General features: G+C 39.4%; 1 protein-coding gene across 1 annotated transcript in view; it reads left to right on the top strand.

Moving 5' to 3' along the window:
- Nucleotides 1–25634, top strand: part of LOC127445007 (proteasome adapter and scaffold protein ECM29-like) — a 32838-nt gene that overhangs the window by 2334 nt on the left and 4870 nt on the right. Inside the window, exons 6-45 of the mRNA XM_051704716.1 lie at nucleotides 967–1138; nucleotides 1257–1396; nucleotides 1484–1562; nucleotides 1659–1778; nucleotides 2834–2919; nucleotides 3388–3463; nucleotides 3550–3599; nucleotides 3714–3780; nucleotides 3876–3998; nucleotides 6855–6958; nucleotides 7058–7181; nucleotides 7270–7350; nucleotides 7496–7715; nucleotides 8889–8980; nucleotides 9074–9208; nucleotides 9450–9591; nucleotides 9674–9846; nucleotides 10047–10148; nucleotides 11461–11584; nucleotides 12937–13082; nucleotides 13167–13221; nucleotides 13355–13469; nucleotides 13906–13974; nucleotides 15939–16056; nucleotides 16182–16349; nucleotides 16438–16517; nucleotides 16608–16713; nucleotides 17339–17386; nucleotides 17484–17602; nucleotides 17683–17833; nucleotides 17976–18041; nucleotides 20501–20590; nucleotides 20671–20737; nucleotides 20847–20938; nucleotides 21057–21123; nucleotides 22253–22444; nucleotides 22636–22847; nucleotides 23629–23672; nucleotides 23808–24000; nucleotides 24150–24288. Of these exons, the coding sequence (XP_051560676.1) occupies nucleotides 967–1138; nucleotides 1257–1396; nucleotides 1484–1562; nucleotides 1659–1778; nucleotides 2834–2919; nucleotides 3388–3463; nucleotides 3550–3599; nucleotides 3714–3780; nucleotides 3876–3998; nucleotides 6855–6958; nucleotides 7058–7181; nucleotides 7270–7350; nucleotides 7496–7715; nucleotides 8889–8980; nucleotides 9074–9208; nucleotides 9450–9591; nucleotides 9674–9846; nucleotides 10047–10148; nucleotides 11461–11584; nucleotides 12937–13082; nucleotides 13167–13221; nucleotides 13355–13469; nucleotides 13906–13974; nucleotides 15939–16056; nucleotides 16182–16349; nucleotides 16438–16517; nucleotides 16608–16713; nucleotides 17339–17386; nucleotides 17484–17602; nucleotides 17683–17833; nucleotides 17976–18041; nucleotides 20501–20590; nucleotides 20671–20737; nucleotides 20847–20938; nucleotides 21057–21123; nucleotides 22253–22444; nucleotides 22636–22847; nucleotides 23629–23672; nucleotides 23808–24000; nucleotides 24150–24288 (4547 nt within the window). The remainder of the gene's footprint in view (nucleotides 1–966; nucleotides 1139–1256; nucleotides 1397–1483; nucleotides 1563–1658; nucleotides 1779–2833; nucleotides 2920–3387; nucleotides 3464–3549; nucleotides 3600–3713; nucleotides 3781–3875; nucleotides 3999–6854; nucleotides 6959–7057; nucleotides 7182–7269; nucleotides 7351–7495; nucleotides 7716–8888; nucleotides 8981–9073; nucleotides 9209–9449; nucleotides 9592–9673; nucleotides 9847–10046; nucleotides 10149–11460; nucleotides 11585–12936; nucleotides 13083–13166; nucleotides 13222–13354; nucleotides 13470–13905; nucleotides 13975–15938; nucleotides 16057–16181; nucleotides 16350–16437; nucleotides 16518–16607; nucleotides 16714–17338; nucleotides 17387–17483; nucleotides 17603–17682; nucleotides 17834–17975; nucleotides 18042–20500; nucleotides 20591–20670; nucleotides 20738–20846; nucleotides 20939–21056; nucleotides 21124–22252; nucleotides 22445–22635; nucleotides 22848–23628; nucleotides 23673–23807; nucleotides 24001–24149; nucleotides 24289–25634) is intronic.

Raw genomic sequence — 25634 nt, forward strand, 5'->3', positions numbered from 1 at the left:
GATGAGCTTAATATGTTGTAGTTAAGGATAATGATAATAATTCCTTACATTTGTTGTGCACTTTTTCTGGATACTTCCAATTAAAGCGCTTTACTAAGAATGGAAACTCCTTTCATCCACCAACAGTGCTAGATTTATTTATTTATTTTTTTCATTTTGGAGATATTTTTACATTGGTAAAGGTATTGATTGCCTATAAGTAATAGTTTACCCAGAAATCCCAGATGTGTATGACTTTCTTTCTTCTGCAGAACAAAAACCAAAGATATATATATATATTTTTTAAGAAAAGCATATCTTAGCTCTGTAGGTCTATACCAATGCAAGTGAATGGAGACACATTTTGAAGCTTCAAAAAGCACATAAATGCAGCATAAAGGTAATATATAAGACTCCAGTGATTTTATCCATGTCTTCTGAAGTGATCCACTCGATCTTATATGAGAACAGCCCAAAATATAACAAATTTTTCACTAGTAACCTTGACTTCAGCAGTCTCATTGGTGATCATGATTTCAAGCTCGATTACACTTTCTAGTGCCATCTAGCGCTCTGTGCATGCATCAAGCACTAGGAAGTGTGATCAAGCTTGAAATCATAATTGTGCCTAGAGACTGAAATGGCAAGATGTTCAGTGAAAAAGAAGTTATATTTTGGTCTGTGCTCGCCCAAAATTGATTACATCTCTTCAGAAGACATGGATTAAACCACTGGAGTCATATGGATTACTTTGATGCTGCCTTTATATGCTTTTTGAAGCTTCAAAGTTTTGGTCAGCATTCACTTGCTATGTATGGACCTAAATCTTCATTTGTGTTCAGCAGAAGAAAGTCAAACACATTTACGATGGAATGAGGGTGAGTAAATGATGAGAGAATTATCGTTTTTGGGTGAACCATTCTTTCCTACTCTGTTTTCTTAAATCTCATCAGCTTTCTCTCTCTCTCTCTCTCATCTAATATCAAGGTTTGTGTTAAATGAGCCACCCAGTCGTCCAGCCCCCTCTTCTCCACAGGGGGGTTCTGGAGCTGGAGCTGTGGCTGCACAGGGTCTCCCTCAGCCTCCTCCAGGAATGAGCATTTACGCTGTAAAAAGAGTCATCGGAGAAGCTCAGTGGACCCCAGAACAACTTGAGCAGGTAAACTTCATGATTAGATTACGTTGTTTAAACTTGCTGATGGGTATTCCATGATTTTATGGGAACTATTTTTAAGATATCTGACTGCCAAGGTAACATGCACCTGTTCTGTGTGCAGTGTAAGCTGGGGATTGTGAAGTTCATAGAAGCAGAGCAGGTCCCTGAAGTTGAAACAGTCATTCACTTAGTTGTTGCCTCAAGTGACACCAGACACAGTGTCGCCACAGCAGCTGATCTGGAACTAAAAAGCAAGCAAAGGTGAGGCTTTGATCAGTGGTATGTCAAATTACACCATGAGCTCTTGATATTGAGACTCATCTTTGTGTCTTATGTTTTGTATCACAGCATTATTGACTGGAACAATCCACTCATCATCAACAAAATGTATAAAGTGTACCTGGGTGATATTCCACTTAAAAATAAAGTAAGTATATGCATTACTCATGATCAGGCCAATATCAGTTTAGACATCATAGCTATGCAGTATTCTGAATATGGTGGATGTTTTTTTTTTTTACAGGGTGCCACGGTAAAGCAGGAACTAAAACATGAGCCGGTCAGCACCAGAGTCAAGCTCAAGATTTTGCCTCATCTTCTCCGCTCTAGATTGGCTGCTGAATGCTTTCCTGCAAACATACAGGTCAGAGAACATTTGACAAAAAGAAAGAAAATGCAGCCGAAAAACATGTTGAGAGAGACCGAGAGGGGCAGACAAACAGTAAGAAAGAGAACTGGGAGTTTGATATGGGAGGTTTATTTAGTAGGTGTTTTTATACTAATAGCACTTCTTGGCATATAAGGTTCTAAATTACATGCATGACATCGGTTGATCACAACAGTCTTGTATGTGTCACTAAAACGCAGTCATTCTGAATAAGAGCCTGCTAATGCCTTAAGGAAAGGTTTAGCCAAAAAAATTCTGAAAATTTTGAGTACATTTAAAGGATATTTGGGTTCAATACAATTGTAAGTGCCTCACAGGTTTGTGCTTTTTTTAAAGAAAAGGATTGGCAAATCCAGGGCCTGCTGAGTGACTCCAGTCAGGCTTCCTAAACAACCAACTGGCCCAGTTGTTAGGGTGGGTAGAGTCACGTTGGGTTAACCTCCTCGTGGTCGCTATAATGTGGTTCTCGCTCTCGGTGGGGCGCGTGGTGAGTTGTGCGTGGATGCCGCGGAGAATAGCGTGAAGCCTCCACACGCACTAGGTCTCCGCGGTAATGCACTCAACAAGCCATGTGATAAGATGCGCAGTTTGACGGTCTCGGATGCGGAGGCAACTGAGATTCGTCCTCCGCCACCCAGATTGAGGCGAGTCACTACGCCACCACGAGGACTTAGAGCGCATTGGGAATTGGGCATTCCAAATTGGGGAGAAAAAGGGGAGAAAATCCAAAAAAAAAAAAAAAAAGGATTAGCAAGTCAAAATAAATTTTTGTGGTAATCAATATTATGCCACAAATGCTGTTTATTGAGCTTAACTTGTATTGATCCCAGAATATTCCTTTTAAAAAGTTAAGTTAAATTAAAAGGATATAAAATTACGATTTTTAGTTTTTTGGGAAAACTACTGCTTTAAATGTAAATGGTGAATCAAGGAGGAAGCAGTCATCTGGTAATTCTAAAAGCAGGTATTTTAGTTTCTTGGTAAAAGCAAGTTCAAAGAATGTCAATGAAGATGATGATCTGTGTGTTCAGGTGGTCTATGATGGGCTTTTTGGAGCAAACACCAACAACAAACTCCTGTCTCTCACTCTGCAGTTTGTGCATCATATCTGCATGGTGTAAGTGTGAATGAACTTCTCTAACAGTTAAAATGTTTTATCGTTTGGGTAAACTTGAATGGTGGTGAATGGGAGACCACAACACATTTTTGCTCACCCGTTTGCTCCAACAGCAAAAGAAAATATCAACAATTACACTTTCACGGCTTTTCAAAGGAAGATAAAAATATAGAGCGCTGGATAACAGCAGTAAGAAGAGAGAAATAGGCTAAATTGTCTGTCACTCCCTCAGCAGCTGTGTTAGAAGCTTCATCGCAGCTGTGGGACCTCGATTTTTAAAACTTACTCCAGGGTAATATAATACAAGTTCAATGTTATAAATAAACAAAAAATATTTTTCAAATCGGAAATATAAAAACGTTTGCCTCATTTATGTTTTTTAAATAAGGCGGGAACGCGTCATAACACGTCTGTGAAAAGGGTTCATTGTGATTGGCCATGATTGTAATTTGTCTTTTATATGTGTAGGTGTCCGGAGACTAACAACCCACTAGGTTTGATGTTACTGAATGGGCTTACCAAACTTATTAATGAATATAAAGAGGTAGGAGAAATTGTAGTTTTTATTTGTCACTCAGATTAAAGCATATTCTGAAGTATCCATTAAAAGTGACCTTTATTTTTTTTAAGGATCCTAAACTACTATGTATGGCATACTCAGCAGTTGGAAAACTTTCAAGGTAATAAAACTCTTAAAAGTAACTAAAATTATGGGGGGAAAAAATACAATCTAAAAAGTGTAGAATAGTTTTGTTAAAATGCTTGATTTCCTGTTTTTCCTCTGCTTCAAATAGTCGGATGCCTCAGCTTTTCACGAAAGACATTGCATTGGTACAGCAGTTTTTTGAGTCCATGTGCAAGGTTTGTTTGAAAAGCATTTTAAACATTTGGCATCCAGTTTTTACTGCCTGACCCTTATTGTTTAATTCTAACCTAGTTTCTCCCAACTGAAACAGGAGGATGCTGATGTACGATTGGCCATTCAGGAGGCCTTGTCTATGATGGTGGGAGCATATGCTAACCTTTGCGGGGCGCTTCTGAACCTAATGGAAGCGCTGGTAGCTGCTTATATCAGAAAGGTGAGTCATTGAACTCTCTTGAGTAAGTTCAAATGTTGGGACTAAAGGCCTTTTCCCACTGGAGGTGACACGATTATGCACGATTTAACATAGAACGTGACTTGAATGTTCTACATTAGCACATTTATGCTTTTACAATAGGTTGTGCTAATTGACAAGCAATTGTACTCTGGTAAGGTAGGTGGTGCAAAACATTTTTAACGCCACCAGTTGCACTGGTTATGGTAACCGCAGTCGCTCCTGAACTGAACTCTTGAAGTCGTGATCCTAAGCTCATATTTTATTTTTCAGGGCATTTCATAGCCAGACGAAGAAATAAAAAATGTACGCTCTCACTGTAAAAAAAGACCTTGCTTTGTTGACGTGCGAATATTCGATCCAGGTGTGAATGGCTTCATAGGAATCCATTGTTTCAATTCGAAATGTTGATTGCGGTGAAAATTTGTTGCATTCTAAAATGTGTCTGACCACAGTTCATTATTCTCAGAGCTGTTGCATGGGGTGCTAAAGCGGACATTAGTGTAAACTGTCTTCTATGAGAAGTTATGCCTTTCAGGTCATTGTAACGGGGTAAGGGATGGGCAAGGAGGAGGCGGGAACTGGCTGAACAGTCAACGTAAAGTTTAATGATAGTGAACTTAAAACAAACATAAACCATAAGACAAACAGACACACACAACGGCCGCATGCGTCTCTCTCTCCCTCGAACTGGTGCCTCCGGCTCGTCTTTATCCCCATCCCGGCTGATTCTGGGCCGATTGTGTGTCCTCATGGCCCGGCCCCACCCTCCTCCTCATCACACTCCTCCATTGCCTGACTCATTGCCCGAAACCCCTGGCATGACGCACTCCTCTCCCTTCCTGGAGGGAATAGCACATTGCCCTTCTGGCCATGCCTGCCGGCAGGTCTTCCCCGCCTTTCTGAAGCCCTGGGAGAGGGGAGGGGAGGGAAAGAGCGAGGTGGAGCCACAGAGAGAGAGAGAGAGAGAGAGGAGAGAGAGAGAAAATCTTGCTCGCTGTTGCCCGTACCTCAACTGCTCCTTCGCCCTCTGGCGGACAACAGCTCTCTCTCTCAGTGTGTCTCTCTCTCCCTCTAACTGGCGCCTCCGGCTCGTCTTTATCCCCCTCCCGGCTGATTAGCCTGCCCTCCTCCTCGTCACAATCATCTACTGTCATGGCTTAGCAATAGTTTTAATCTTGTTGAGCAAGTTAAAGTCTACATGTTTATAGCTAGCTACCTGAATAATTACACATACGTGTTACTGGCACAGACATTTAGAAAGTAACTCTGTCACCTTCTTAAAAACACCTTGAGGTTTGTTACCACCACAGCAACTTAAAAGGCCAATGCATATTTAACATAATGCATTGGCCAAGCATTCACAAGCATTCATAAAGTATTCAGACCTCTTAGTTTTTTTCACATTTTGTTGTTATCTGCCTTATGCTAAAATGCTTTAAAAAAAAAAAATTCATATCAATCTACACTCCATACTGCATAATGACAAAGCAAAAACCAGATTTTTGATAACTTTGCACATTTATAAAAGAGAAAAAACAGAAATATCACAATGACACAACTATTCAGACCATTTGCTTTTACACTTGAAATTTAGCTCAGGTGCATCCCATTTCTCTGGATCATCTTTGAGATGTTTCTACACTTTGATTGGAGTCCACCTATGGCTAATTCAATTGATTGGACATGATTTGGAAAGACACACACCTGTCTATATAAGGTCTCACAGCTAAAAATGCATATCAGAGCAAAAACCAAGCCATGAGGTTAAAGGAATTGCCTGCAGAGGTCAGAGACAGGATTGTGTCGAAGGTACAGATCTGGGGAAGGCTTCAAAAAAATTTCGGCTGCATTGAAGATTCCTAAGAGCACAGTGGCCTCCATAATTCTAAAATGGAAGAAGTTTGGAACAACCAGGACTCATCCTAGAGCTGGCTGCCCGGCCAAACTGAGCAATCGAGGGAGAAGGGCCTTGGTAAGAGAGGTGACCAAGAACCCGATGGTCACTTTGGTTGAGCTCCAGAGATCATGAGTGGAGATGGGAGAAACTTGCAGAAGGACAACCATCACTGCAACACTCCACCAATCTGGGCTTCATGGCAGAGTAGCCAGATGGAAGCGGCTCCTCAGTGCAAGACACATGAAATGCAAAAAAGCACCTAAAGGACTCTCAGACTGTGAGAAACAAGATTCTCTGGTCTGATGAAACGAAGATTGAACTGTTTGGCCTCAATTCCAAGCGTGTTGTCTGGAGGAAATCAGGCACCACTCATCACCTGCGCAATACCATTCCAACGGTGAAGCATGGTGGTGGTAGCATCATGCTGTGGGGGTGTTTTTCAGTGGCAGGGACTGGGGGACTGGTCAGGGTTGAAGGAAAGCTGAACACAGCAAAATACAGAGATATCCTTAATGAAAACCTGGCCCAGAGAGCTCATGACCTCAGACTGGGCTGAAGGTTCACCTTCGAACAGGACAATGACCCTGAGCACACAGCCAAGACAACACAAGAGTGGCTTAGGTACAACACTGTGAATGTCCTTGAGTGGCCCAGCCAGAGCCTGGACTTGCTTTGTCATTATGGGGTATGGAGTGTAGATTGATGTGAAAATAATAAATAAGTTAAAGCATTTTAACATAAGGCTGCAACATAATGAAATGTGAAAAAAATTAAGAGGTCTGAATACTTTATGAATGCACTTTATGTTTCTGGCCTTTCAATTTTTGACACTCAATTTTAATGGCAGAATACAATGGACTATTTAACCCTACTGGCTACAGCATAACAAATAATACTTTGTGTAACATTATGTCCTGTTACTTATTGTTTTGTGTTAGCCGGAGGTGCAGGTGCGTCAGGTAGCAATGAAGTTTGCCAGTACAGTGTTTGCTCCTGATCACGTGGCCTCTAGATATCTCTTACTGCTGGCTGCTGGAGATCTGTGAGTATATGTATAGTATGCTTAGTTTCTGTAGTGTTTTGAAGTTTTCAATAAAGTGTCATCATTAAAACCTATGCATCACATGGGCTCCGTTAATAGTCGTGAGGAGGTGTCTGGTGAGGCCCGGCGTGCTCTTAGGACTCTCCCTTCGAAGACGACAGAGAAAGAGGGATCAAGACCCATGCCATCCTTCCCTGAGATGGTCAGCTACATTCAGGAAGAGGTGCAGTGTTTTGATTTGCCATTACAGGATATTTTGAAGTTTAAATATAGTAGCTGACCTTAATTGTGATATTGTGTGTGTGTGTTAGGCTGCACAAAGATTGAAGACACCTGCGAAATACATAGTTGGTACTTCCACGCTGCCTTTTAACCCTGCCACATTTGGGGAGGTAAATTCTGCAGACTTCTGCCTCTCTCTCTCTCTCTCTCTCTCTCTCTCTCTCTCTCTCTCTCTATATATATAATTTTTTTTATTTGATTAAAACATATTTACACTTGGTGTGAACAAATGTATTTCCCTTTTTGTTTCCTCAGATAGTTCTTTATCTTAGAATATGTCTGGCTTATAGCGCTGGAGCCACACCCACTTCTCAGAGCCTGATTGACATGCAGGATGATGCTCCTCTGATTGGATGCTATATTCAGTCTTTGATGTCCAATGAAGCTCCTACTTCCTCCACCCCTAAAGGAGGCGAGACCAATCCAGTTCAAGTATACATGGACTTACTGCAACAGCTGCTGTCAGCGGTAGGAGGTAAGGGAGCATAGACATGATGGTTTCTAATAGGGCTGGTTACTGATCGGTTTGACAGTATTTACAGTGTGACAGTAAAAATGTGTAAACTGGTAGAATTTTGCTATACTGTTTATACTGCGGTATGTTAAGACTCACACCAAGCAGAAAAGAATAGTTCCAAATAAAAAAAATGAAATAATTACTTGATTGCCGGTAGTAAGTATCTTTTTTTGTATTTAATTTACTGGATTAGCAAAAATAAGCATTACAACATACAATACATTCATAACTACATAATTATGTAATACCTAAAGATGCATTGGGTTGAATTTCCTTAGATATAAAGAATTATCATGTCATGAAATATTACATTAACATGATATACATTTACTTTAGTTATACAAAACTGTTCATACAACCCACCTCTAGTTTCTAATAAATACTACTTGCATAAATCAGAAACTAATTAATAGTTTGCAAAAATAATAATAATGTAACAATAAGTGCAATAATTGGTGCTTTAATGCAAAAAGCTCATATTTTTATTTAAAACACTCTTAAAGGGGTCATTACATGCATTTTTTAATTTTTTTTATTTTTTTTTTTATGTTCCTTGATGTTCACTTATAATATTAGAAAAGTTTGTTTTGCACAAAAAAACAGTCATATATTTGTAAATCATGATCATTTTTCGCCCTCATTCTGACCCTCTGTCAGAATCACACTGTTTTGGTGCTGCTTCTCCTTTAAGACTTGTCAGTAAACGCCCACTGTTCTGACTGGCTCTCTGCTCTTGACTGACCTGATCTCTCTCCTTGTCATCTCACTGCTCATCGCTTCTGGGCGGGGCTCAGAAAGTGATAAGGTAAAGTAGGCGTTGATGTTTTGTAGTGGAGGTGGTCAGATGCAAATGTCTACCACAGTGTGACATCACAATGTGGAGGAAGTAGAGAACGAGTCGTTTTGGCAGCTTGGTTTCAACATATGCTCTTTATGCTGTGAGGAGGAAGTTTTGAGTTCTGAAACTTACAGTATGTTTTTATAGTGCAAAGACCTCTCATATGTTAAAAGATCAAAGATGCAAGTCATGCAATTTTGGTTCACTGATGTCATGACCCCTTTAAGGAAATGGATTATGTGGATTATTATAGATATATGATATTGTGTGACCTGACATATTGTCTAAATCAGGTATTCCAGTGATGTACTCTCTTTTGGAAGTGGTCTCTGTGTGCCCAGAAAAACTTGCTCCCATGTTTGCAGAGAAAATCGACTGGATAAAAGTAATTCCCTCATTTGTAATCTCCTCTACCTTTAAGTATTTTTGATGTATAAAAATGTATTTATTTGATCAATTAATCATATTTGTTTTACAGGGTCTCATGAACACTAATAAAGAAGACATGCGTGAGTTGGCAGCTCAGCTGTATGCCGTGGTTGTCTCCACAATGTCTGGAAATGAACTTAAAACTGCTGTCCAATACCTGATCAAGACAACTAAAGACACTCATGTATGTTACAGATCATTAATTGACAAATGTTTTAAGACTTTAAAGGTTTTATTATATTAAAGATTTTTCAGTTCAATGATTGTATGAATGATTTATAGTCTTTTTTTTTTTTTTTTAAAACAAAGAAAACAATGCTAAATATTATACTAAACAGGTAATTCAGAAGTTTAGTGGGGGCATTTGTCTTCAAGATCATAATGTATATGTTGTTGTCCTTTGGTTGTACTGTTGGAAACATCAGAGTCCTGAGACTCAGCATGGTGCCATCTTGGCTCTGGGCTACATGGTGGGCAGGTACATGAGTAATAGGCGGAGCCTGATGCCTAATGAAGCCACTCCCAGAGAAAATGAGGAACTAATTGCCATTGCGACAAAAACCATTGGTATGATGTTCTGCTCTTGAATAACACCTGAAACTTTGTTTCAGAGGACAATTTAGCAACATTTTCTTTTTTAAACATGTAGGTTCATTTCTGGAAAGCGATGCTCCTTTGTTGACTGTTGCTGCGGTGACCGCATTGGGTGAGATTGGACGGAACAGCGTGTTGCTGATACCAACAGATGGAGATGGCTTAACCAAACTCAGTCTAGTGGATAATCTGCTTGCCAGGATACCCTCTGGCAAAGAGACCGGCAAGGTAAAACAAAAAACACACACCCCTGCTCAGATAGTGATAGTGAGGGTGATGGTTTTATTGCTGTGTTGCATTTTTCATCCAGTTAGCTAAGAGGTTCTGCATTGATCATTGAACTTTCACACTGCTTAAGTGAAATTAAGTGATTTTGGTTTTTGCTTTTGGTTTGTATGGAACTGATTGTCTGTGGTTTGTTTTGTCAGATGAAAGAACGTGCCATCCAGACTCTTGGGTTTCTGCCGGTGGGAGATGGAGAATTCCCTCACCAGAAGAAAATCCTGCAGGGCCTCATGGATTCAGTAGAGGTGATGTTGTAACTCCCTTACTGCATGGCATACCACATGGAAAGCCTATAGACCAGAGGTTTTCAACTGGTGAGGCACAGCGCTGGGAAAAAACATAACTGTTCACGTCTGTACACATCTGTCCTGCTAGCTTGCGTGTTAAAGTGCGTGTTATGCATATGCGTGTTGCAAAATTGATCGCTTTGTAGTGTCTACAATACAAAAGTCTACAGGAGAGGCAGATTCCCTTCACCTCCACTTATGTGAGTGCGGGTTTTCTGCTTTGACCCTGCTTAAAAGCAAATACCGATCAAGGCTGCAGGTGGAGGATGATTTACGTTTATTCCTTTCTACCGTGCAGCCCCGCATCGATCACCTGTGCACATCAAAAAGTTGGACTCATTGTTCCCACTGATGTAGGGGCGATGAAAATGAAGAGGCAAAATCGGCAATCAGATTTTTTTGGGGGGGTTTTTTTGTTGCTTTGCTTAACGTAGGCCTATATGGAAGTGATTTTTACGCATTTTATACTGTGACAAAACAGCACTGTCCATCTTGCTGATGTTGTTTGATGTCTGATGTTGATGTTGTAGCCTAAAATCTCCTATATAGCTCTTATTCAATTGAGATAACTTTAGTAGCCTGTGGCTGTTAATGAACAAGTTTCCAGTTTAGTTATTTGACCGTCGAGGGTTATCTGTTCAGTGATCAGAAAATAGAGCTGTCCATCGTGCTGATTTCGTTCTATGTCTGATTTTGTTGGCTCTTTGGATATAGGGCTGTTGAGAATACTTTTAGTTTTTTGACTGTGGAGGATAATTTTAACAGTTTCCCAATTGCTTGAATGTGGTAAAAATGTGTTGCAAAGTATGTGTTCACATTGTTTTAAAAAGAAAGACAATCGTGTTTGAAAAAATATAACCTATTTCAAAATGAAAGTGAATTTAAAATGGAATGTTGATAGCTTAATAAAAGTTTATCTTAATAAAAAAAATAATGTATATTGATGAACATAGCCTATATGGGGGGGGGGGGCCTCACTTTCACCCAATTTGTAAACCCCTGCTATAGACCATTTATTGCACTTTTTTTGTTTGGCCAGTTTAGTTTCCAAATGACTGTGTTATTAGCCTAGTTTCACAATCCCTTGCAATGCAAACCATATTCAAAATGTGTGGGAACCCTGAACAATGAATTAAACATGTTTCTGTTGGCATAGTGCAGTGAATTCATATAATGTGAGTAAATTGAAACAATAAAATAATAATGTGGCTGTCTCTTCATGTTTTTATTTTCAGTTGTTTATTTATTTGATTTCTTCCCATATCTTCAGGCCAAGCAGGTGGAGCTGCAGTTTACAGTGGGAGAGGCTTTAACCAATGCTGCAATTGGAAGCTGCTCTGGAGCGGCCCGAGACGTGTGGACGTGCGCAGAAGATCAGTACTGCCCCCCTGACAGTGAGTGTGTGTGTCTGTGTGTGAGAAGGAGCTTTTGTGTCCAACAGGGTTCCCACGCATCCTGGAAATCTTGAGCGATCGGATTCCTCTTATACCACCGTTACTACATGTAGGGTCCTATGGTTACCGCAATAAGGAAAACGTGGACGGAATCACTGAATCCAGTCATAAAAATTGCATTAGCTCTAAAATGCGGAGTGTCGCTGAATTTGACATACTTGGGATGAAAATTAATGTTTGAATGCACAATTAATCAAACTGAAATCTCGATATGTCCAAGTGTGAATATTAAACCGCAAAAGGCTGCTTTTTAATAAAATACATAATGAAAAATGAATATGTGAAACCGGTCGCTCATACACTGAAAATACCTCATCATGATCATCATGTGCTCTATACATACAAACCATACAGTTGTGCTCAAAAGTTTGCATAACCTGGCAGAAATTGTGACATTTTTTAAAAATGTAATTAATTCAAATAATATTTTCATTTGAAGTTTTAACAAAATCATTTGATTACCATTTTGATGATGAAATTTTATAAACTGTCGAATATGGAATTTTAAAAAAGAATCCTCCAATAACTGCAGTTTGAACAACCTTGTGTGTTTTTGCTTAAATATTACAACAGTGTGGCACATAAAATGTCTTGGAAATGTCATAGAAAATTGTGCCTTGAAAAGAGTGGGAACCCTGTCAAACATGGCTCACTTTAAAGGAATAGTTCACCCAAAAATGAAAATTCTCTCATTATTTTCTCACCCTCCTGGCATCCCAGATGTGTATGACTTGCTTTCTTTAGCAGAACACAACGAAAGATTTTTAGAAGAATATCTCTTCTCTTCAGGTCCATACAATGCAAGTGAATGGGTACCAACATTTTTAAGCTCCAAAATCCACATAAAAGAAGCATAATAATAATCCATATGACTCAGTGGTTAAATCCATCTGTTCAGACATGATTTAATAGGCGTAGGATAGAAACAGATCAATATTTAAGTCATTTTTTAATCATAAATTCTTCACCCAGAATATGAATCACCAAATACAGAAGACGGAGAAAGTGAAAGTGAAGGAAAAATGACTTGAATATTGATCTGTTTCTCACCCACACCTATCATATCGCTTCAGAAGACATGGATTTAACCACCAGAGTCGTCTGGAGTACTTTTATGTTTCCCTTATGTGGATTTTGGAGTTTAAAAATGTTGGCACCCATTCACTTGCATTGTATGGACCTACAGAACAGAAGAAAGTCATACACATCTGGAATGGCATGAGGGTGAGTAAATTATGAGGGAATTTTCATTTTTGGGTGAAATAACCCTTTAATCTCTCACTCTCTCTCAGATATAAAGAACAATGATGCAGTGCCATGGGTTTTGAACTCTGTCTTGTCTAAATACATACCGAGTGTAAACCCTCACGTTCGGCAGGCTGCCTGCATATGGCTCCTGTCTCTGGTCAAAAAACTCAGCCATCACAAAGAAATACAGGTAAACACACAAACGCTTTCTTGAATACATACATACACAAACATTCAAATTATAACATGTCTATCCTCTCTTTGTCTGTGATAGTCTCATCTGAAGGAGATACAGGTGGCCTTTATCTCCATCTTGTCTGATCCAGATGGTGAGTGACATATAGCTCCTTCATGATACGGCTCTTTACAGGTCAGATAAAGGGTGGCATCTTCAGCTGTCTTACAGTACGTATTGACAGAGTATCTAAACCCAGAGAGCTTAGTGATGATTTGTGTGTTTAGAACTTAGCCAGGATGTGGCATCTAAAGGACTCGGGTTGGTTTATGAGCTGGGAGGAGAACAAGATCAACAGGAACTGGTGTCAAACCTTGTGGAAACGCTCATGACTGGTAAAAGGTATTTATAAACCAATTCATTTCTGATTTCTGTCATTAGTATTCTTTTTAAAAAGCACGTCCTCACTCTCTTAACTCCTGCTCATTTGATTATTGTTTGCTTATTTAACACACGCACTCAAGATCACATCAATGCAGCACTGGTCCAATTGGGCAAGATCTGTTCTGTCATCCTGCTCAAACCTCTGTCACACTGGCCCCGGTCCATCAAGCCATTCTTATTGTTGAGCCCTGTCATCATTAATATGATTGGTCATATGGCTTTTGCTTACGGAGGACATGATGATCGAACAAGACAGGGCACTTATAGAACAACTCTGTATTAACTACTAATCAATTATGTCACATAGTAATAGATCTCAGAATAATGAATGACACGCTGTGAAGTGCATTATGGCTTAAGACTCTTGAGCGCTGTGGGATGTTTGTGTTTTCAGAGTTAAACATGCCGTCTCAGAGGACACTGAAGTCTTCCAGGGGGAGTCCCTTGGTAAAGCACCTGATGGGTAGGTCTTTCTGTTCATTGATTTGCTTCGTTGAATTTCGTTTTAGATTGTTTTGAAAAATTTTAGGGAGTTAACCTTTACAAAACCGTCTTAATTTACTAACCATCATGTCATTCCAAACCAGTTTGACATTCTTTCTTATGCAGAATTATGTTGTAGTGGATAGTGCCTCAATTTAAAGCTTGAAAGGACCCAAAATTATCATCTTCATAAAGTAGCCCATGTGACTTGTTCGGCATATAAGTATTCTAAAGGCATATTTTAAGTTTAGGTGCGAAACAACCTAGAATGTAAGTCATTTTCCAGTGAAAATCTTGTCCGGTGCACGTTTCAACGGTGCATGTTGAATTCTATGAGAAAAACTTGTTCACAGTAGCACGCAGTGCTGGATGGTAATGGATTACACAATTACATATTTATAAGGGCAGAGGCATTAAATTATTCATAATTTATTCATCTGTTTAATTTCGTATTCTTTCTAAATAGTTTCAATTTTTCATTCTAAATCAGCCTACAGATGATATACGTTCAAGAAGTCTTCACGTTTTTTATCAAATGGAGGGAGATGGGGGTTTCCTTGTGGAATTGCACAAACAGACCTGAAACTAGCAAGCAGCTATAATTACACTTGAGGATGAATGTTGTAAAGTTTGTAGTGTGGTAAAGTTCGTTTTTGTAATTTGCTTTTGGACTCGCCTTCAAAAATCTACATGACTGTGCTTTTGCAACAACTTTTGAGATTTTTCTTTGTGACGTTGAATCACAAGTATAACTGATCTGATCTGTTACCACACATTGATGTCGTTTGTACTGCCAAAATTGCTGAGCAAGAACATTTTTAGCATTTTTTTTCTTCAGTCAAACTGACAAATGGCGATTAAAACGTGTGCAAAAATCAAATAAATTCTAAAGTTTTGAACAATTTTTTTTTTTTTTTACTTTATATCAATATAGTACAAGCTTATCCTACTCAACCCCTGTTTACACCTAATATTAAGATGGGTCTCGGATGATTCAGTCATATCAGTTAAGACACATCACCATGTACACCTGGTCACTTAAATGCATTTACTGTGACCATTCGTGTTCGGATTTCAAGGGGAGGGTCTCAAGACGACATACAGCAATCACTATGTCAGTGTGTTACTGCATGATAATAAACTGCAAAAAAGTCTGAAAAGACAAAGAAAGTACAAAAAAAACTGCGCTGTTTCTCTTAGATGCAGTTGAAATGTAATCTAAACTAACCGCAACATTTTGAGTAGAATTCTGTTATTATAGTAGATTATTTATATTAAAGGAGCTTCAGATGTGTGTGCTTGTCATCTGTATGGACCATGTATGTTTAAATTAGATGCTGAAGAAGACCTGTGAAGGTCTCGTGTTTGTGCATGTATCTGCTTTTAATTTTCTGATCGGACCGTTATTATTTCCTTTTTAAAGATGCTCATAACTGGCAAAGTTTAAACTCTTGTTTTAGCGCAGCGGTTGATTGATAGCTGAGAGGTCACTTCACTGCTGTTCAGGACGCATACAGGCGGATTAGCATTTACACCCCAAATTCGATGTGGTCACATGCATGTTTGACTACCTTCGTACGTGGTTTTTGTGACCTCCCTCCATTAGACATAAAAAAAACAAGAACTAGGTCAGAAGTAATCCCGCTGTAATAAAATTAAATTACTTAAAAATGTAATCCAAGAGAATGTTACTGATTACAATTTTAATTTTGTAGCAGATTACAATTCAGAAGTAATCTACCCAGCACTGCATGTGTGTTCACGCGAGAGCTTGCGTTGGTTTTCAGTGCTGAGGACTATCTTTTTTCAAACATCTCCTTTTATGTTCTGCAAAAGGAAGAAAGTCAGAATTTACATCTTTGGTTAAACTATTGCTTTAATGAAATCTTTGGACTAGATGTTTTTTTTTTTATCTTTAATGTTGTACATCTTATACTTTGGTAGGCATGGACTCTCCACCTACAAGGAGCTGTGTGCGTTAGCTAGTGACCTAAACCAACCAGATCTCGTTTATAAGTTCATGAATCTTGCCAATCACCATGCCATGTGGAATTCTAGGAAGGTATGCAATGTTAATCAAAACGTGACTGCTTATAACTTTAATCAGGTTTGTTTTGATCACTCTGAGAGTTGCTCAGAACTGTCTTTGATATTATGAAATGGTTGTTGTGTCTTTCTGCGCTGTAGGGGGCAGCATTTGGCTTTAACATCATTGCCGCAAAGGCAGGTGAGCAGCTGGCCCCTTTCCTGCCTCAGCTGGTTCCCCGCCTCTATAGATACCAGTTTGACCCAAATCTGGCCATCAGACAGGCCATGACTAGCATCTGGGATGCTCTTGTCACGGATAAAACAATCGTAAGGGAATATCAGTCAGAAAAGTTAATTAAATTGTATTAAAGGCTACACTATTTGCTACTGAATAGTTCGTCTCCGTTTTCAACAGGTGGAGAAATATTTGAAGGATATTCTTCAGGATGTTATATCCAACCTCACCAGTAACATGTGGAGGGTGCGGGAGTCAAGGTAATATGTCTAGATGGGAGGAAATTGTGTCTCTGTTCTTACTAGCCTATCTAGGTTGTTTTAAAATATTCAAGGCGGTTATCATTTCAGCTGCTTGGCTTTGAACGATCTGATTCGTGGGAGGCAGGCAAATGAAATCATCGAACGCCTATCAGAAATCTGGGAGACTCTGTTCCGGGTCCTGGATGATATAAAGGTAAAAAATAAAAGGCTTTGTCTTAAAGGGTCACCCAGTTATAAAAATGATGTCATCAATTACTCAGCCCTTTGTCATTCCAAACCCTTATGGCTTTCATTTGTGTAACTGGAAAGGAGAAATTTGGTAGACTCTTTGACTTGCTTTAGTCCATTATTAGTCCATATGACTTGTGCGCTATATTCCAAGTTTTCTGAAGCCCTATGATTTTTACGACTGAATTTTAAGACTCTTATTTGCTGATAATCTTCCCCTCTGCCATACCTTTCACATCTCATTAGTGCTCAAGCATGCTTAAATTAACCACATTGTAATCTGTTCACATGTGACAACCAAGAATGAGATATGAGAGGACGACTTTTTTAAGCACATAATGGATTCAATTTTGGTGCACACATAACGTAAAAATTGTGTGGATTACTTTAACAATGCTTTTATGGCATTGTCAGAGCTCAACAGAGTTCCTCTTATGCACTTTGAAGATTCTGCTAAATTTCTCTCTTTATTTTCCATGGGAGAAAAAGGGTTCATATGGGTTTGAAACAGCCTGAGGCCAAAAAAATTATAGATGAACATTTTATCAGAATACAGCCATTTTATTTTGACACCCTTATTCTTGTTGTAGGAGTCTGTTCGTAAGGCAGCAGATCTGACTCTGAAGACTCTCAGTAAAGTGAGTTGCTGAATTGAATCATTTTAATACTACGTCATTGACTTTCCATTCTCTGAGACACCACAGGTACTGATGTATGTGTATGTTTTTCCAAAAGGTGTGTGTGCGCATGTGTGAATCGACAGATGCTGCTGCTCAGAGGACAGTGGCTGTGTTGTTGCCAACTCTACTGGACAAAGGCATTGTCAGCAGTGTAGCTGAAGTGCGAACTCTCAGGTAAGAACAAACACATTCACCAGCCATACACCCTAGATGTTTAGATTCAGAGTATATGTGTGAGTATTGCTGTTTATTAGTATCCAGACTCTAGTGAAGATCAGTAAGACAGCTGGCAGCCGTCTGAAGCCGCATGCCCCTCGACTCATCCCCGCTCTGCTGGAGGCTCTGAGCGTGCTGGAGCCCCAGGTGCTCAACTACCTCAGTCTGAGAGCCACAGAGCAGGAGAAGGTGAGCAGAAGCTCTGTGATCAGCTCCTCTGGCCTTGCTGGTCTACACTGAAATGCCAAAAAGTAAAACTTTGCATTCTGTGTTAAATGGTCCATTAAATGTACTAAATCTTTTTTCACTTTTTTTTTGTCTTTTGATGCAGAGTGCCATGGATGCCGCTAGGTTAAGTGCAGCCAAGTCCTCTCCTATGATGGAAACTATTAATATGGTAAAACATATCACAACCTACAGATGGTGGAAATTGAAAGTAGAGGTAGACCGATTTATCAGTGCCGAGAGTTGCTTTTTGGAGTTTGTTTTTTGTTTTTTTAAATTCCTCTGTTTTCATCACTGGTGGATTTAACATTTAGAACGGCTTGGTTCTACAGTATAACAGTGGCCTCTACAGGTGAAATAAAAACAATCATGTAGGGATTTGCTGTATCTAAATCTTTCATCATTGACAATATTCATCCAGGTTCTATCCTCACTTCAATGCATATTTTGTTATTTTAATTAGATCAAGTGTTCTAAATTAAAGCGAGGGCATACTAAGAAAAATGTGACTATGGAAACGTGCCCCATCAGCATATACACCCTGTCTCCAACTTTATACCTTTTAAATAATAATAATCTTATTTCTCATTTAACCATTAAATCTGGTGATATATATATATATATATATATATATATAGGCTATAAAAGGCTTCATTTGGTAAATACTTAAATAAAAATAAAAAACTGCATATGAGATTTTATTTATTTAGGCTTCTATGCTTTTAACCATCACAGTATGGAAAGACTAAGAAAACTTTAAAAGAATTTTAAAAACTATTGACCATGGGGGCCTGGGTAGCTCAGTGGTAAAGACGCTGGCTACCACCCCTGGAGTTCACAAGTTCGAATCCATGGCGTGCTGAGTGACTCCAGCCAGGTCTCCTAAGCAACCAAATTGGCCCAGTTGCTAGGGAGGGTAGAGTTACATGGGGTAACCTCCTCGTGATCGCTATAATGTGGTTCGCTCTCAGTGGGGCACGTGGTGAGTCGTGCGACGATGCCGCGGTGGATGGCGTGGGCCTCCACATGCGCTATGTCTCCATGGTAACGCGCTCAATGAGCCATGTCATAAGATGCACGGGTTGACGGTCTCAGACGCGGAGGCAGCTGAGGTTCGTCCTCCGCCACCACGAGGACTTAGAGCAAATTGGACATTCCAAATTGGGAGAAAAAGGGGAGAAAATCCCAAAAAATAAAAAACTATTGACCGATCAATTAATCGGTCCTTTCCACCTCCTTAGTAATCGATATCAGCAAAATTCACTACCTTATTGAAAGGGCCACATCACATTTTTAATGTAAAAGCTAATCCATCATGATGTGTCCTGGATAATGGCAAAGGACCACCTACACCCTGAGAAATTTTAATGTCCCAGTCTGTCTTTTCAATACAATGGCAGTTCATAGTGCCTCAGTTTAAAGCTTAAAAAAGACTCAGAAGTATAATTAAAGTAGCCCATGCGACTCATGTGTCATATTCCAAGTCTTTTGAAGGCATACGATGGGTTTTGGTGTGGAACAACCTGAAATTTTAGTCATTTTCCAGTGAAAATCTTAAAGGAATAGTTCACCTAAAAATGAAAATTCTTTCATCATTTACTCACCCTTATACCATCCCAGATGTGTATGACTTTCTTCTGCTGAACTCAAATGAAGATTTTTAGAAGAATTTCTCAGCTCTTTTGGTCCATACAATGCAAGTGAATGGGTGCCAAAATGTCAAAAGGTCCAAAAATCACACAAGTCAGCATCAGAGTAATTCATAATTCATATGACAGTGGTTAAATCAATATCTTCAGAAGCGATATGATAGCTGTGGGTGAGAAACAGGGGGCGTATTACAGAAAACGTCATATCTTTAAGATCTGATCAGTTAAGTTAGGGTTTTTCACAAATTTATATTACAGAAGCAAATCCTAACTGTAGTTAAGATAATGCATTTAGGAAATGTTAATCTGTAATAGGTTTTGTCCTAAATGAGATCCTAACTGAAATTGCCATAGTAACCAAGCTGATAAGATAAGATTCTAAAGTTAGGATCTTTCTGTAATTCACCCCCCTCCCTGCTCAGTCAGTCTCCACTTTAACTTTCACTTTCTTCTTCTATTGTTTTTGGTGAATCACATTCTTCATGTATATCGCCCCTACTGGACAGGCCGAAAAATTTCTAGCACAAAAGGACTTAAATATTGATCTGTATCTCACCCACACAAATAATATTACTTTTCACTTTTATGCTGTCTTCATGTGGTTTTTGGAGCGTCAAAATTTTGGCACCCATTCACTTGCATTGTATGGACCAGCAGAGCTGAAGTATTCTTGTAAAAATCTTCATTTGTGTTCTGCAGGAGGAGGAAATTCATGCACACCTGAAATGGCATGAGTGTAAGTAAATGATGAGAGAATTTTAATTTTTGGGTGAACTAATGCTTTAATGTCTGTTGCATGTTCATGTGCGCTATGAGAAAAGAGCTTTATAAGCCTATATTGTCCAGTATATACAGTAGTTATTTATCATGTTCCAAATGTCTAATAGGTAACTAATTACTCTGATCTATATGTATATAGACGGATTTACAAGATGTTTTCGGTTGATAAGTGTGATTAATTTATGTTCTGTGTGTGTTATAGTGTCTGCAGCATTTAGATGTGTCTGTGTTAGGAGAGCTTGTTCCCAAACTCTGTGATCTACTCAAGAGTGGAGTCGGACTTGGAACAAAGGTACACTGCTACATGTTTTGTCAATAATACACACACTCTCACTTACACACACAGGCTAACAGTTATGTGTACTATTATAGGGAGGATGTGCCAGTGTGATTGTGTCATTGACAGTGCAGTGCCCTCAAGATCTTACACCATATTCAGGTAACAAACACACACACACACTAACAGATCAGAGAAGCTCTACTGTTGTTAAGTTTGTAAGTCTTATATGTCATGTCTGTCTGGGTGTGTTTGTGTTTTTTCCCAACAGGTAAACTCATGAGTGCACTCTTGAATGGGATCAATGACCGCAGTAGTGTCATTCAGAAGTCATTTGCCTTCGCCATTGGACATTTGGTCAGGGTATGAAAACATAAATATACTCATTTATAAACGTATGTATACTGTATGTATTTCAAGCTGAACATTGAACCTAAAGCAGCTGCAAAACTAAAACTATCAATACTCTTTTCCCCATCAGACAGCCAAAGACAGCAATGTTGAGAAGCTTCTGCAGAAACTGAACACCTGGTACCTGGAGAAAGAGGGTACGAGTAACACTCTCTCCCATTAAAGGATTAGTTCACCCTGAATTGAACATTCTTTCATTATTCATTCTCCGACTTTCCTTTCATGGAACTCAAAAGACAATTTTGAAAAGTGTTCATGCTACTCCTTTCCTTTCAGGAAAAAAAAAAAAAAAAAAGCATTATGTCAAGCACCAAAAGGACAAGAAAGCACCATTTGAAGTCCATTTGACTTGTATGCTGTGGTCCCAATCTTCTTAAGCCAAACAATAGCTTTGTCAGGAACAAACTGAAATTCAAGTTATAGTTCACTGACATCTTCCCTTCCACATCCTTTTCGCAGATATATTCAAAGCTATTGGCTTAAAGGGATAGTTCTTTCAAAAATGAACATTCTTTCATCATTTACTCACCTTTATGCCATCTCAGATGTGTATAACTTTCTTCTGCAGAACACAAATGAAGATTTTTAGAAGAATTTCTCAGCTCTTTTAGTCCATATAATGCAAGTGAATGGTGACCAAAATTTTGAAGCTCTAAAAAGCACATACAATCAGCATAAAAGTAATCCATACGACTCCATTGGTTTAATCCATGTCTTCTGAAGTGATCCAATCAGTTTTGGATTAGAACAGACCATTTATCTCACTATAAATCTTGACATCAGCTGTCTCCCTGGCGATCATGATTTTAACCTCAATTACACTTCCTAGCACCATCTAGTGATATGCGTCAAGTGCTAGGAAGTTTAATCAAGCTTGATATCATGATCGTGCCAAGAGGCTGCAATGGCAAGATGAACAGTGAAAAAGAAGTTGGTCTGAGGTGGTCTGTTCTCACCCAAACTGAATGGATCACTTCAAAAAACATGCATGTATGGATACTTTAATGCTGCCTTTATGTGCATTTTGTAGCTTCAAAGTTCTGGCCACCATTCACTTGCATTGTATGGACCTACAGAGCTGAGATATTCTTCTAGAACTCTTCATTTGAGTTCAGTAGATGAAAGAAAGTCATACACATCTGGGATGGCACGAGGAGGAGTGAATGATGAGAGACTTTTCATGTTTGGGTGCACCATTCTGAAATGTAAATTATTTATTAATCCTTGCGTCATGTAGATTTGTGATTTGTTTTGTGTTTATCTCAGAGGCACTGTATAAGTCGTCGTGTTGTCTGGTGGTTCATGCCATCAGTCACTACAGTCCTGATGTGCTGAAGGCTCATGCAGGAGTTGCTCTCCCGCTGGCATTTCTGGGCATGCACCAGGAGCCTGAGGAGGAGAAAGGAGAGAACTCTGAGGCCAACCTGTGGACTGAGGTCTGGCAGGAACACGTACCTGGTATGTTAAGAAATATAACCCTCGGACAAGATTTGAATCAAATCAGTGGACCAATTTCTGTTAATGATGTCATTATTTGTGGTGTTGAAGGGTTGGTGTCAATACTCAGCTCTATATTTAAAGTACCTGTTGAAGGGACTAGAAAGCGCACAGCTCTCAAAAATATTGTATTTTGCATTCTCTCACTTTAGGCAGCTTTGGGGGAATCAGACTGTACATGACAGAGCTCATAGCCGTTACTCAGAGGGCTCTGCAGTCTCAGTCCTGGAAGATGAAGGCTCAGGGTGCGGCTGCCATGGCAACTATCGCTAAGCAACAGACAGGCTCACTGGTGGCACCTCACCTGGGCATGGTGTTGAGTGCACTACTACAAGGGCTCGCAGGACGCACCTGGGCTGGGAAGGTAAGACACAGTTGTGCTCAAAAGTTTGCATACCCTGGCAGAAATTGTGAAAATTTTGGCAACGTTTAAATTACCTTTAAGTAATTCCGTAATTAAGTAATAAAGTTCCATTACCTTGTTACGCAGGTGTTTTGACAGTTCTTTTCTGCTCCCCATGGCTCAGTATCTAGCCTGCTCAGTGCATCCACGTGAGAGCTAACAAACTCAGTGACTATTTATACACAGACACTCATTTAATTTTAAAAAGCCACAGGTGTGGGAAATTAACCTTTAATTGCCATTTAAACCTGTGTGTATCACCTTGTGTGTCTGAAACAAGGCCAAACATTCAAGGGTATGTAAACTTTTGATCAGGGCCATCTGGGTGATTTCTGTTATCATTATGATTTAAAAAGGAGCCAAACAACTATGTGATAATAAATGGCTTCACATGACAGTGTTTTTGCATGATCAGTCATATTTTCAAAATCAATGCCAAAATTTCACAATTTCAAACTTTTGAGCACAATTATATCTCTCAAACATAAATGGACACACACACATGATGTGACGTGTGCGATTTTTTACAATATTAAAAGGTGTAGTGATGACTAAGAAATCCATTCGCAAGTTGATTTCCCCAAAATGTGTAAACACTGGCTCTGTGGCACTATACAAACTGGTGTCTGCTCTGTAAGGAGACAAACATGATCTCAGTGGTTTGTCTATTGCTTGAGACTGATTTCTTATTTGTCTCTCTGTATTTTGTGGTCACTGAGTATAATGGCTTGTATCTCATCAGGAAGAGCTGTTGAAAGCTGTTGGATCAGTATCGTCTAAATGCAGGTTAGATGCCACTGTCTATTTCTTATCCTTGTGTGTATACACAAAACTAGCACAAGAACACAGGCAATGCACAATGGAAGGCTGACTTTCTGGAATGTATCTCGCTTTGTATTGGTACATGTGATGTATGTGTAGTGTGGAGCTACAGAAGCCTGCAGTGGGTCAACCGACTGTGAGCGAGGTGCTGGATCTGGTGCTGAAAGAATGCAAGAAGGAGAGTCTTGTTTATAAAATTGCGGCTTTGCGCAGTGCTGCAGACATCTTGGAGTCGACGGAGACCGATCGTTTTCAAGAAGTCACTGAAGTTGTGCTTCCTCTCATCAGAAAGGTGCAGTGAAGCACACGTCTTTATTAAAGCCACTCTGCATAATTGAGTTAGCGTGTAAAGGTATTCCTGAATGTTTTTGGTAATGATTTTAGGGGCGACTGGTACGTTTCTTTAGAATTCATTGAGGGATAATTTTGTGTGTTTTTTAGAATCAGCCAGCTGGTGCTGGCTCCCCGAGGCATGATGATGAAGATGATGACGCTAAAGCTCGTGAGCTGCAGATGGAAGTACTGCTGTGTGCATTTGAAACACTTGGAAAAGCCTGGCCTAAAACCATCCAGACACAGAGTAAGTCACACAACCGATAAGTGCGTGCTTTGGGTCACATGTCCGGAGGCACAGCTCCATAGTTCAACTAACTGGTGCCAATAACTCACCAAAAACTATTTTGCCAAGCTACATTTAGGACCAAAGCAAGAAGAATCCATGCATTGAGGATGACAATGAGATTGTTGTAGGTTGGTTCTCCTTTAGATAAAACATAAGGACGAAAAACAAGCAAGAATAACTCTCTGAAGCAGGGTTTGGATTTCTGGTTCTGCTCTGTGGTTTATGGTGGATGGCATTTCAGATGTAGATGCTCGATAGTTCGGTTCGCTTATAACATGCATCGAGAAACGCACCGGATGAGCATTTCACCAGATTTTGAATAAGAAGCATATAAAACTACTGTGAACTAGGCTACGTACACGCACTCGAAGGACTTCCCAGAGTATTCCGCCAAAATAAAAGCCTGAGGGTTTTAGAATTAAGCACGACTGAATATACAATACTATTGTATAATAAAATCTAAAAGTTAATAAATAATAATTATTAGTATTATTAGTAGAACTTTTCTCCCCAATTTGGAATGTCCAATTCCCACTACTTACTTGGTCCTCATGGTGGCGTGGTTACTCACTTCAATCCGGGTGGCGGAGGACAAATCTCAGTTGCCTCCACTTCAATCCGTGCATCTTATTAGGTGGCTCGCTGTGCATGACACCGCGGAGACTCACAACATGTGGAGGCTCATGCTACTCTACGCGATCCACGCACAACTTACCACGCGCCCCACTGAGAGCAAGAACCACTAATCACAACCACGAAGAGGTTACCCCATGTGACTCTACCCTCCCTAGCAACCGCACCAATTTGGTTGCTTAGGAGACCTGGCTGGAGTCACTCAGCACACCCTGGATTCGAACTCGCAACTCCAGGGGTGGTAGTCAGCGTCAGTACTCACTGAGCTACCCAGGCCCCTAGTATTATTAGTAGTATTAATATATTTACCCCCAATCAGTTTGTGACTGGGGGTGAGCAGGGGTTAAATTGTAATTTTGGAGGTGAGGGAACCCTAAAATCACGTGATAAATAATAAAGTTTTAATAAAATACATTGGTGTCTAAATATGGATTTATTTATTTTTGTTTATTTTTTATATGGTTTATTAATATACCTATATGGTATTTATTGTATTTTATACATTTTATAAAATTAGATGGCAATTGGGACAAAATTACCTTCTTGCCCTAGACTGGGGGTCATCTTATAAAACATGCTAAACATAAATCTAATTATGGTACAAATCAAAACTAAATGTACATTGTTCTTAATGAGGGAAACAAACACCTTTTACTCAAACTGTTATTCTG

The sequence above is a fragment of the Myxocyprinus asiaticus genome, chromosome 8 (assembly GCF_019703515.2).
Source record: "Myxocyprinus asiaticus isolate MX2 ecotype Aquarium Trade chromosome 8, UBuf_Myxa_2, whole genome shotgun sequence".
NCBI lineage: Eukaryota > Metazoa > Chordata > Actinopteri > Cypriniformes > Catostomidae > Myxocyprinus > Myxocyprinus asiaticus.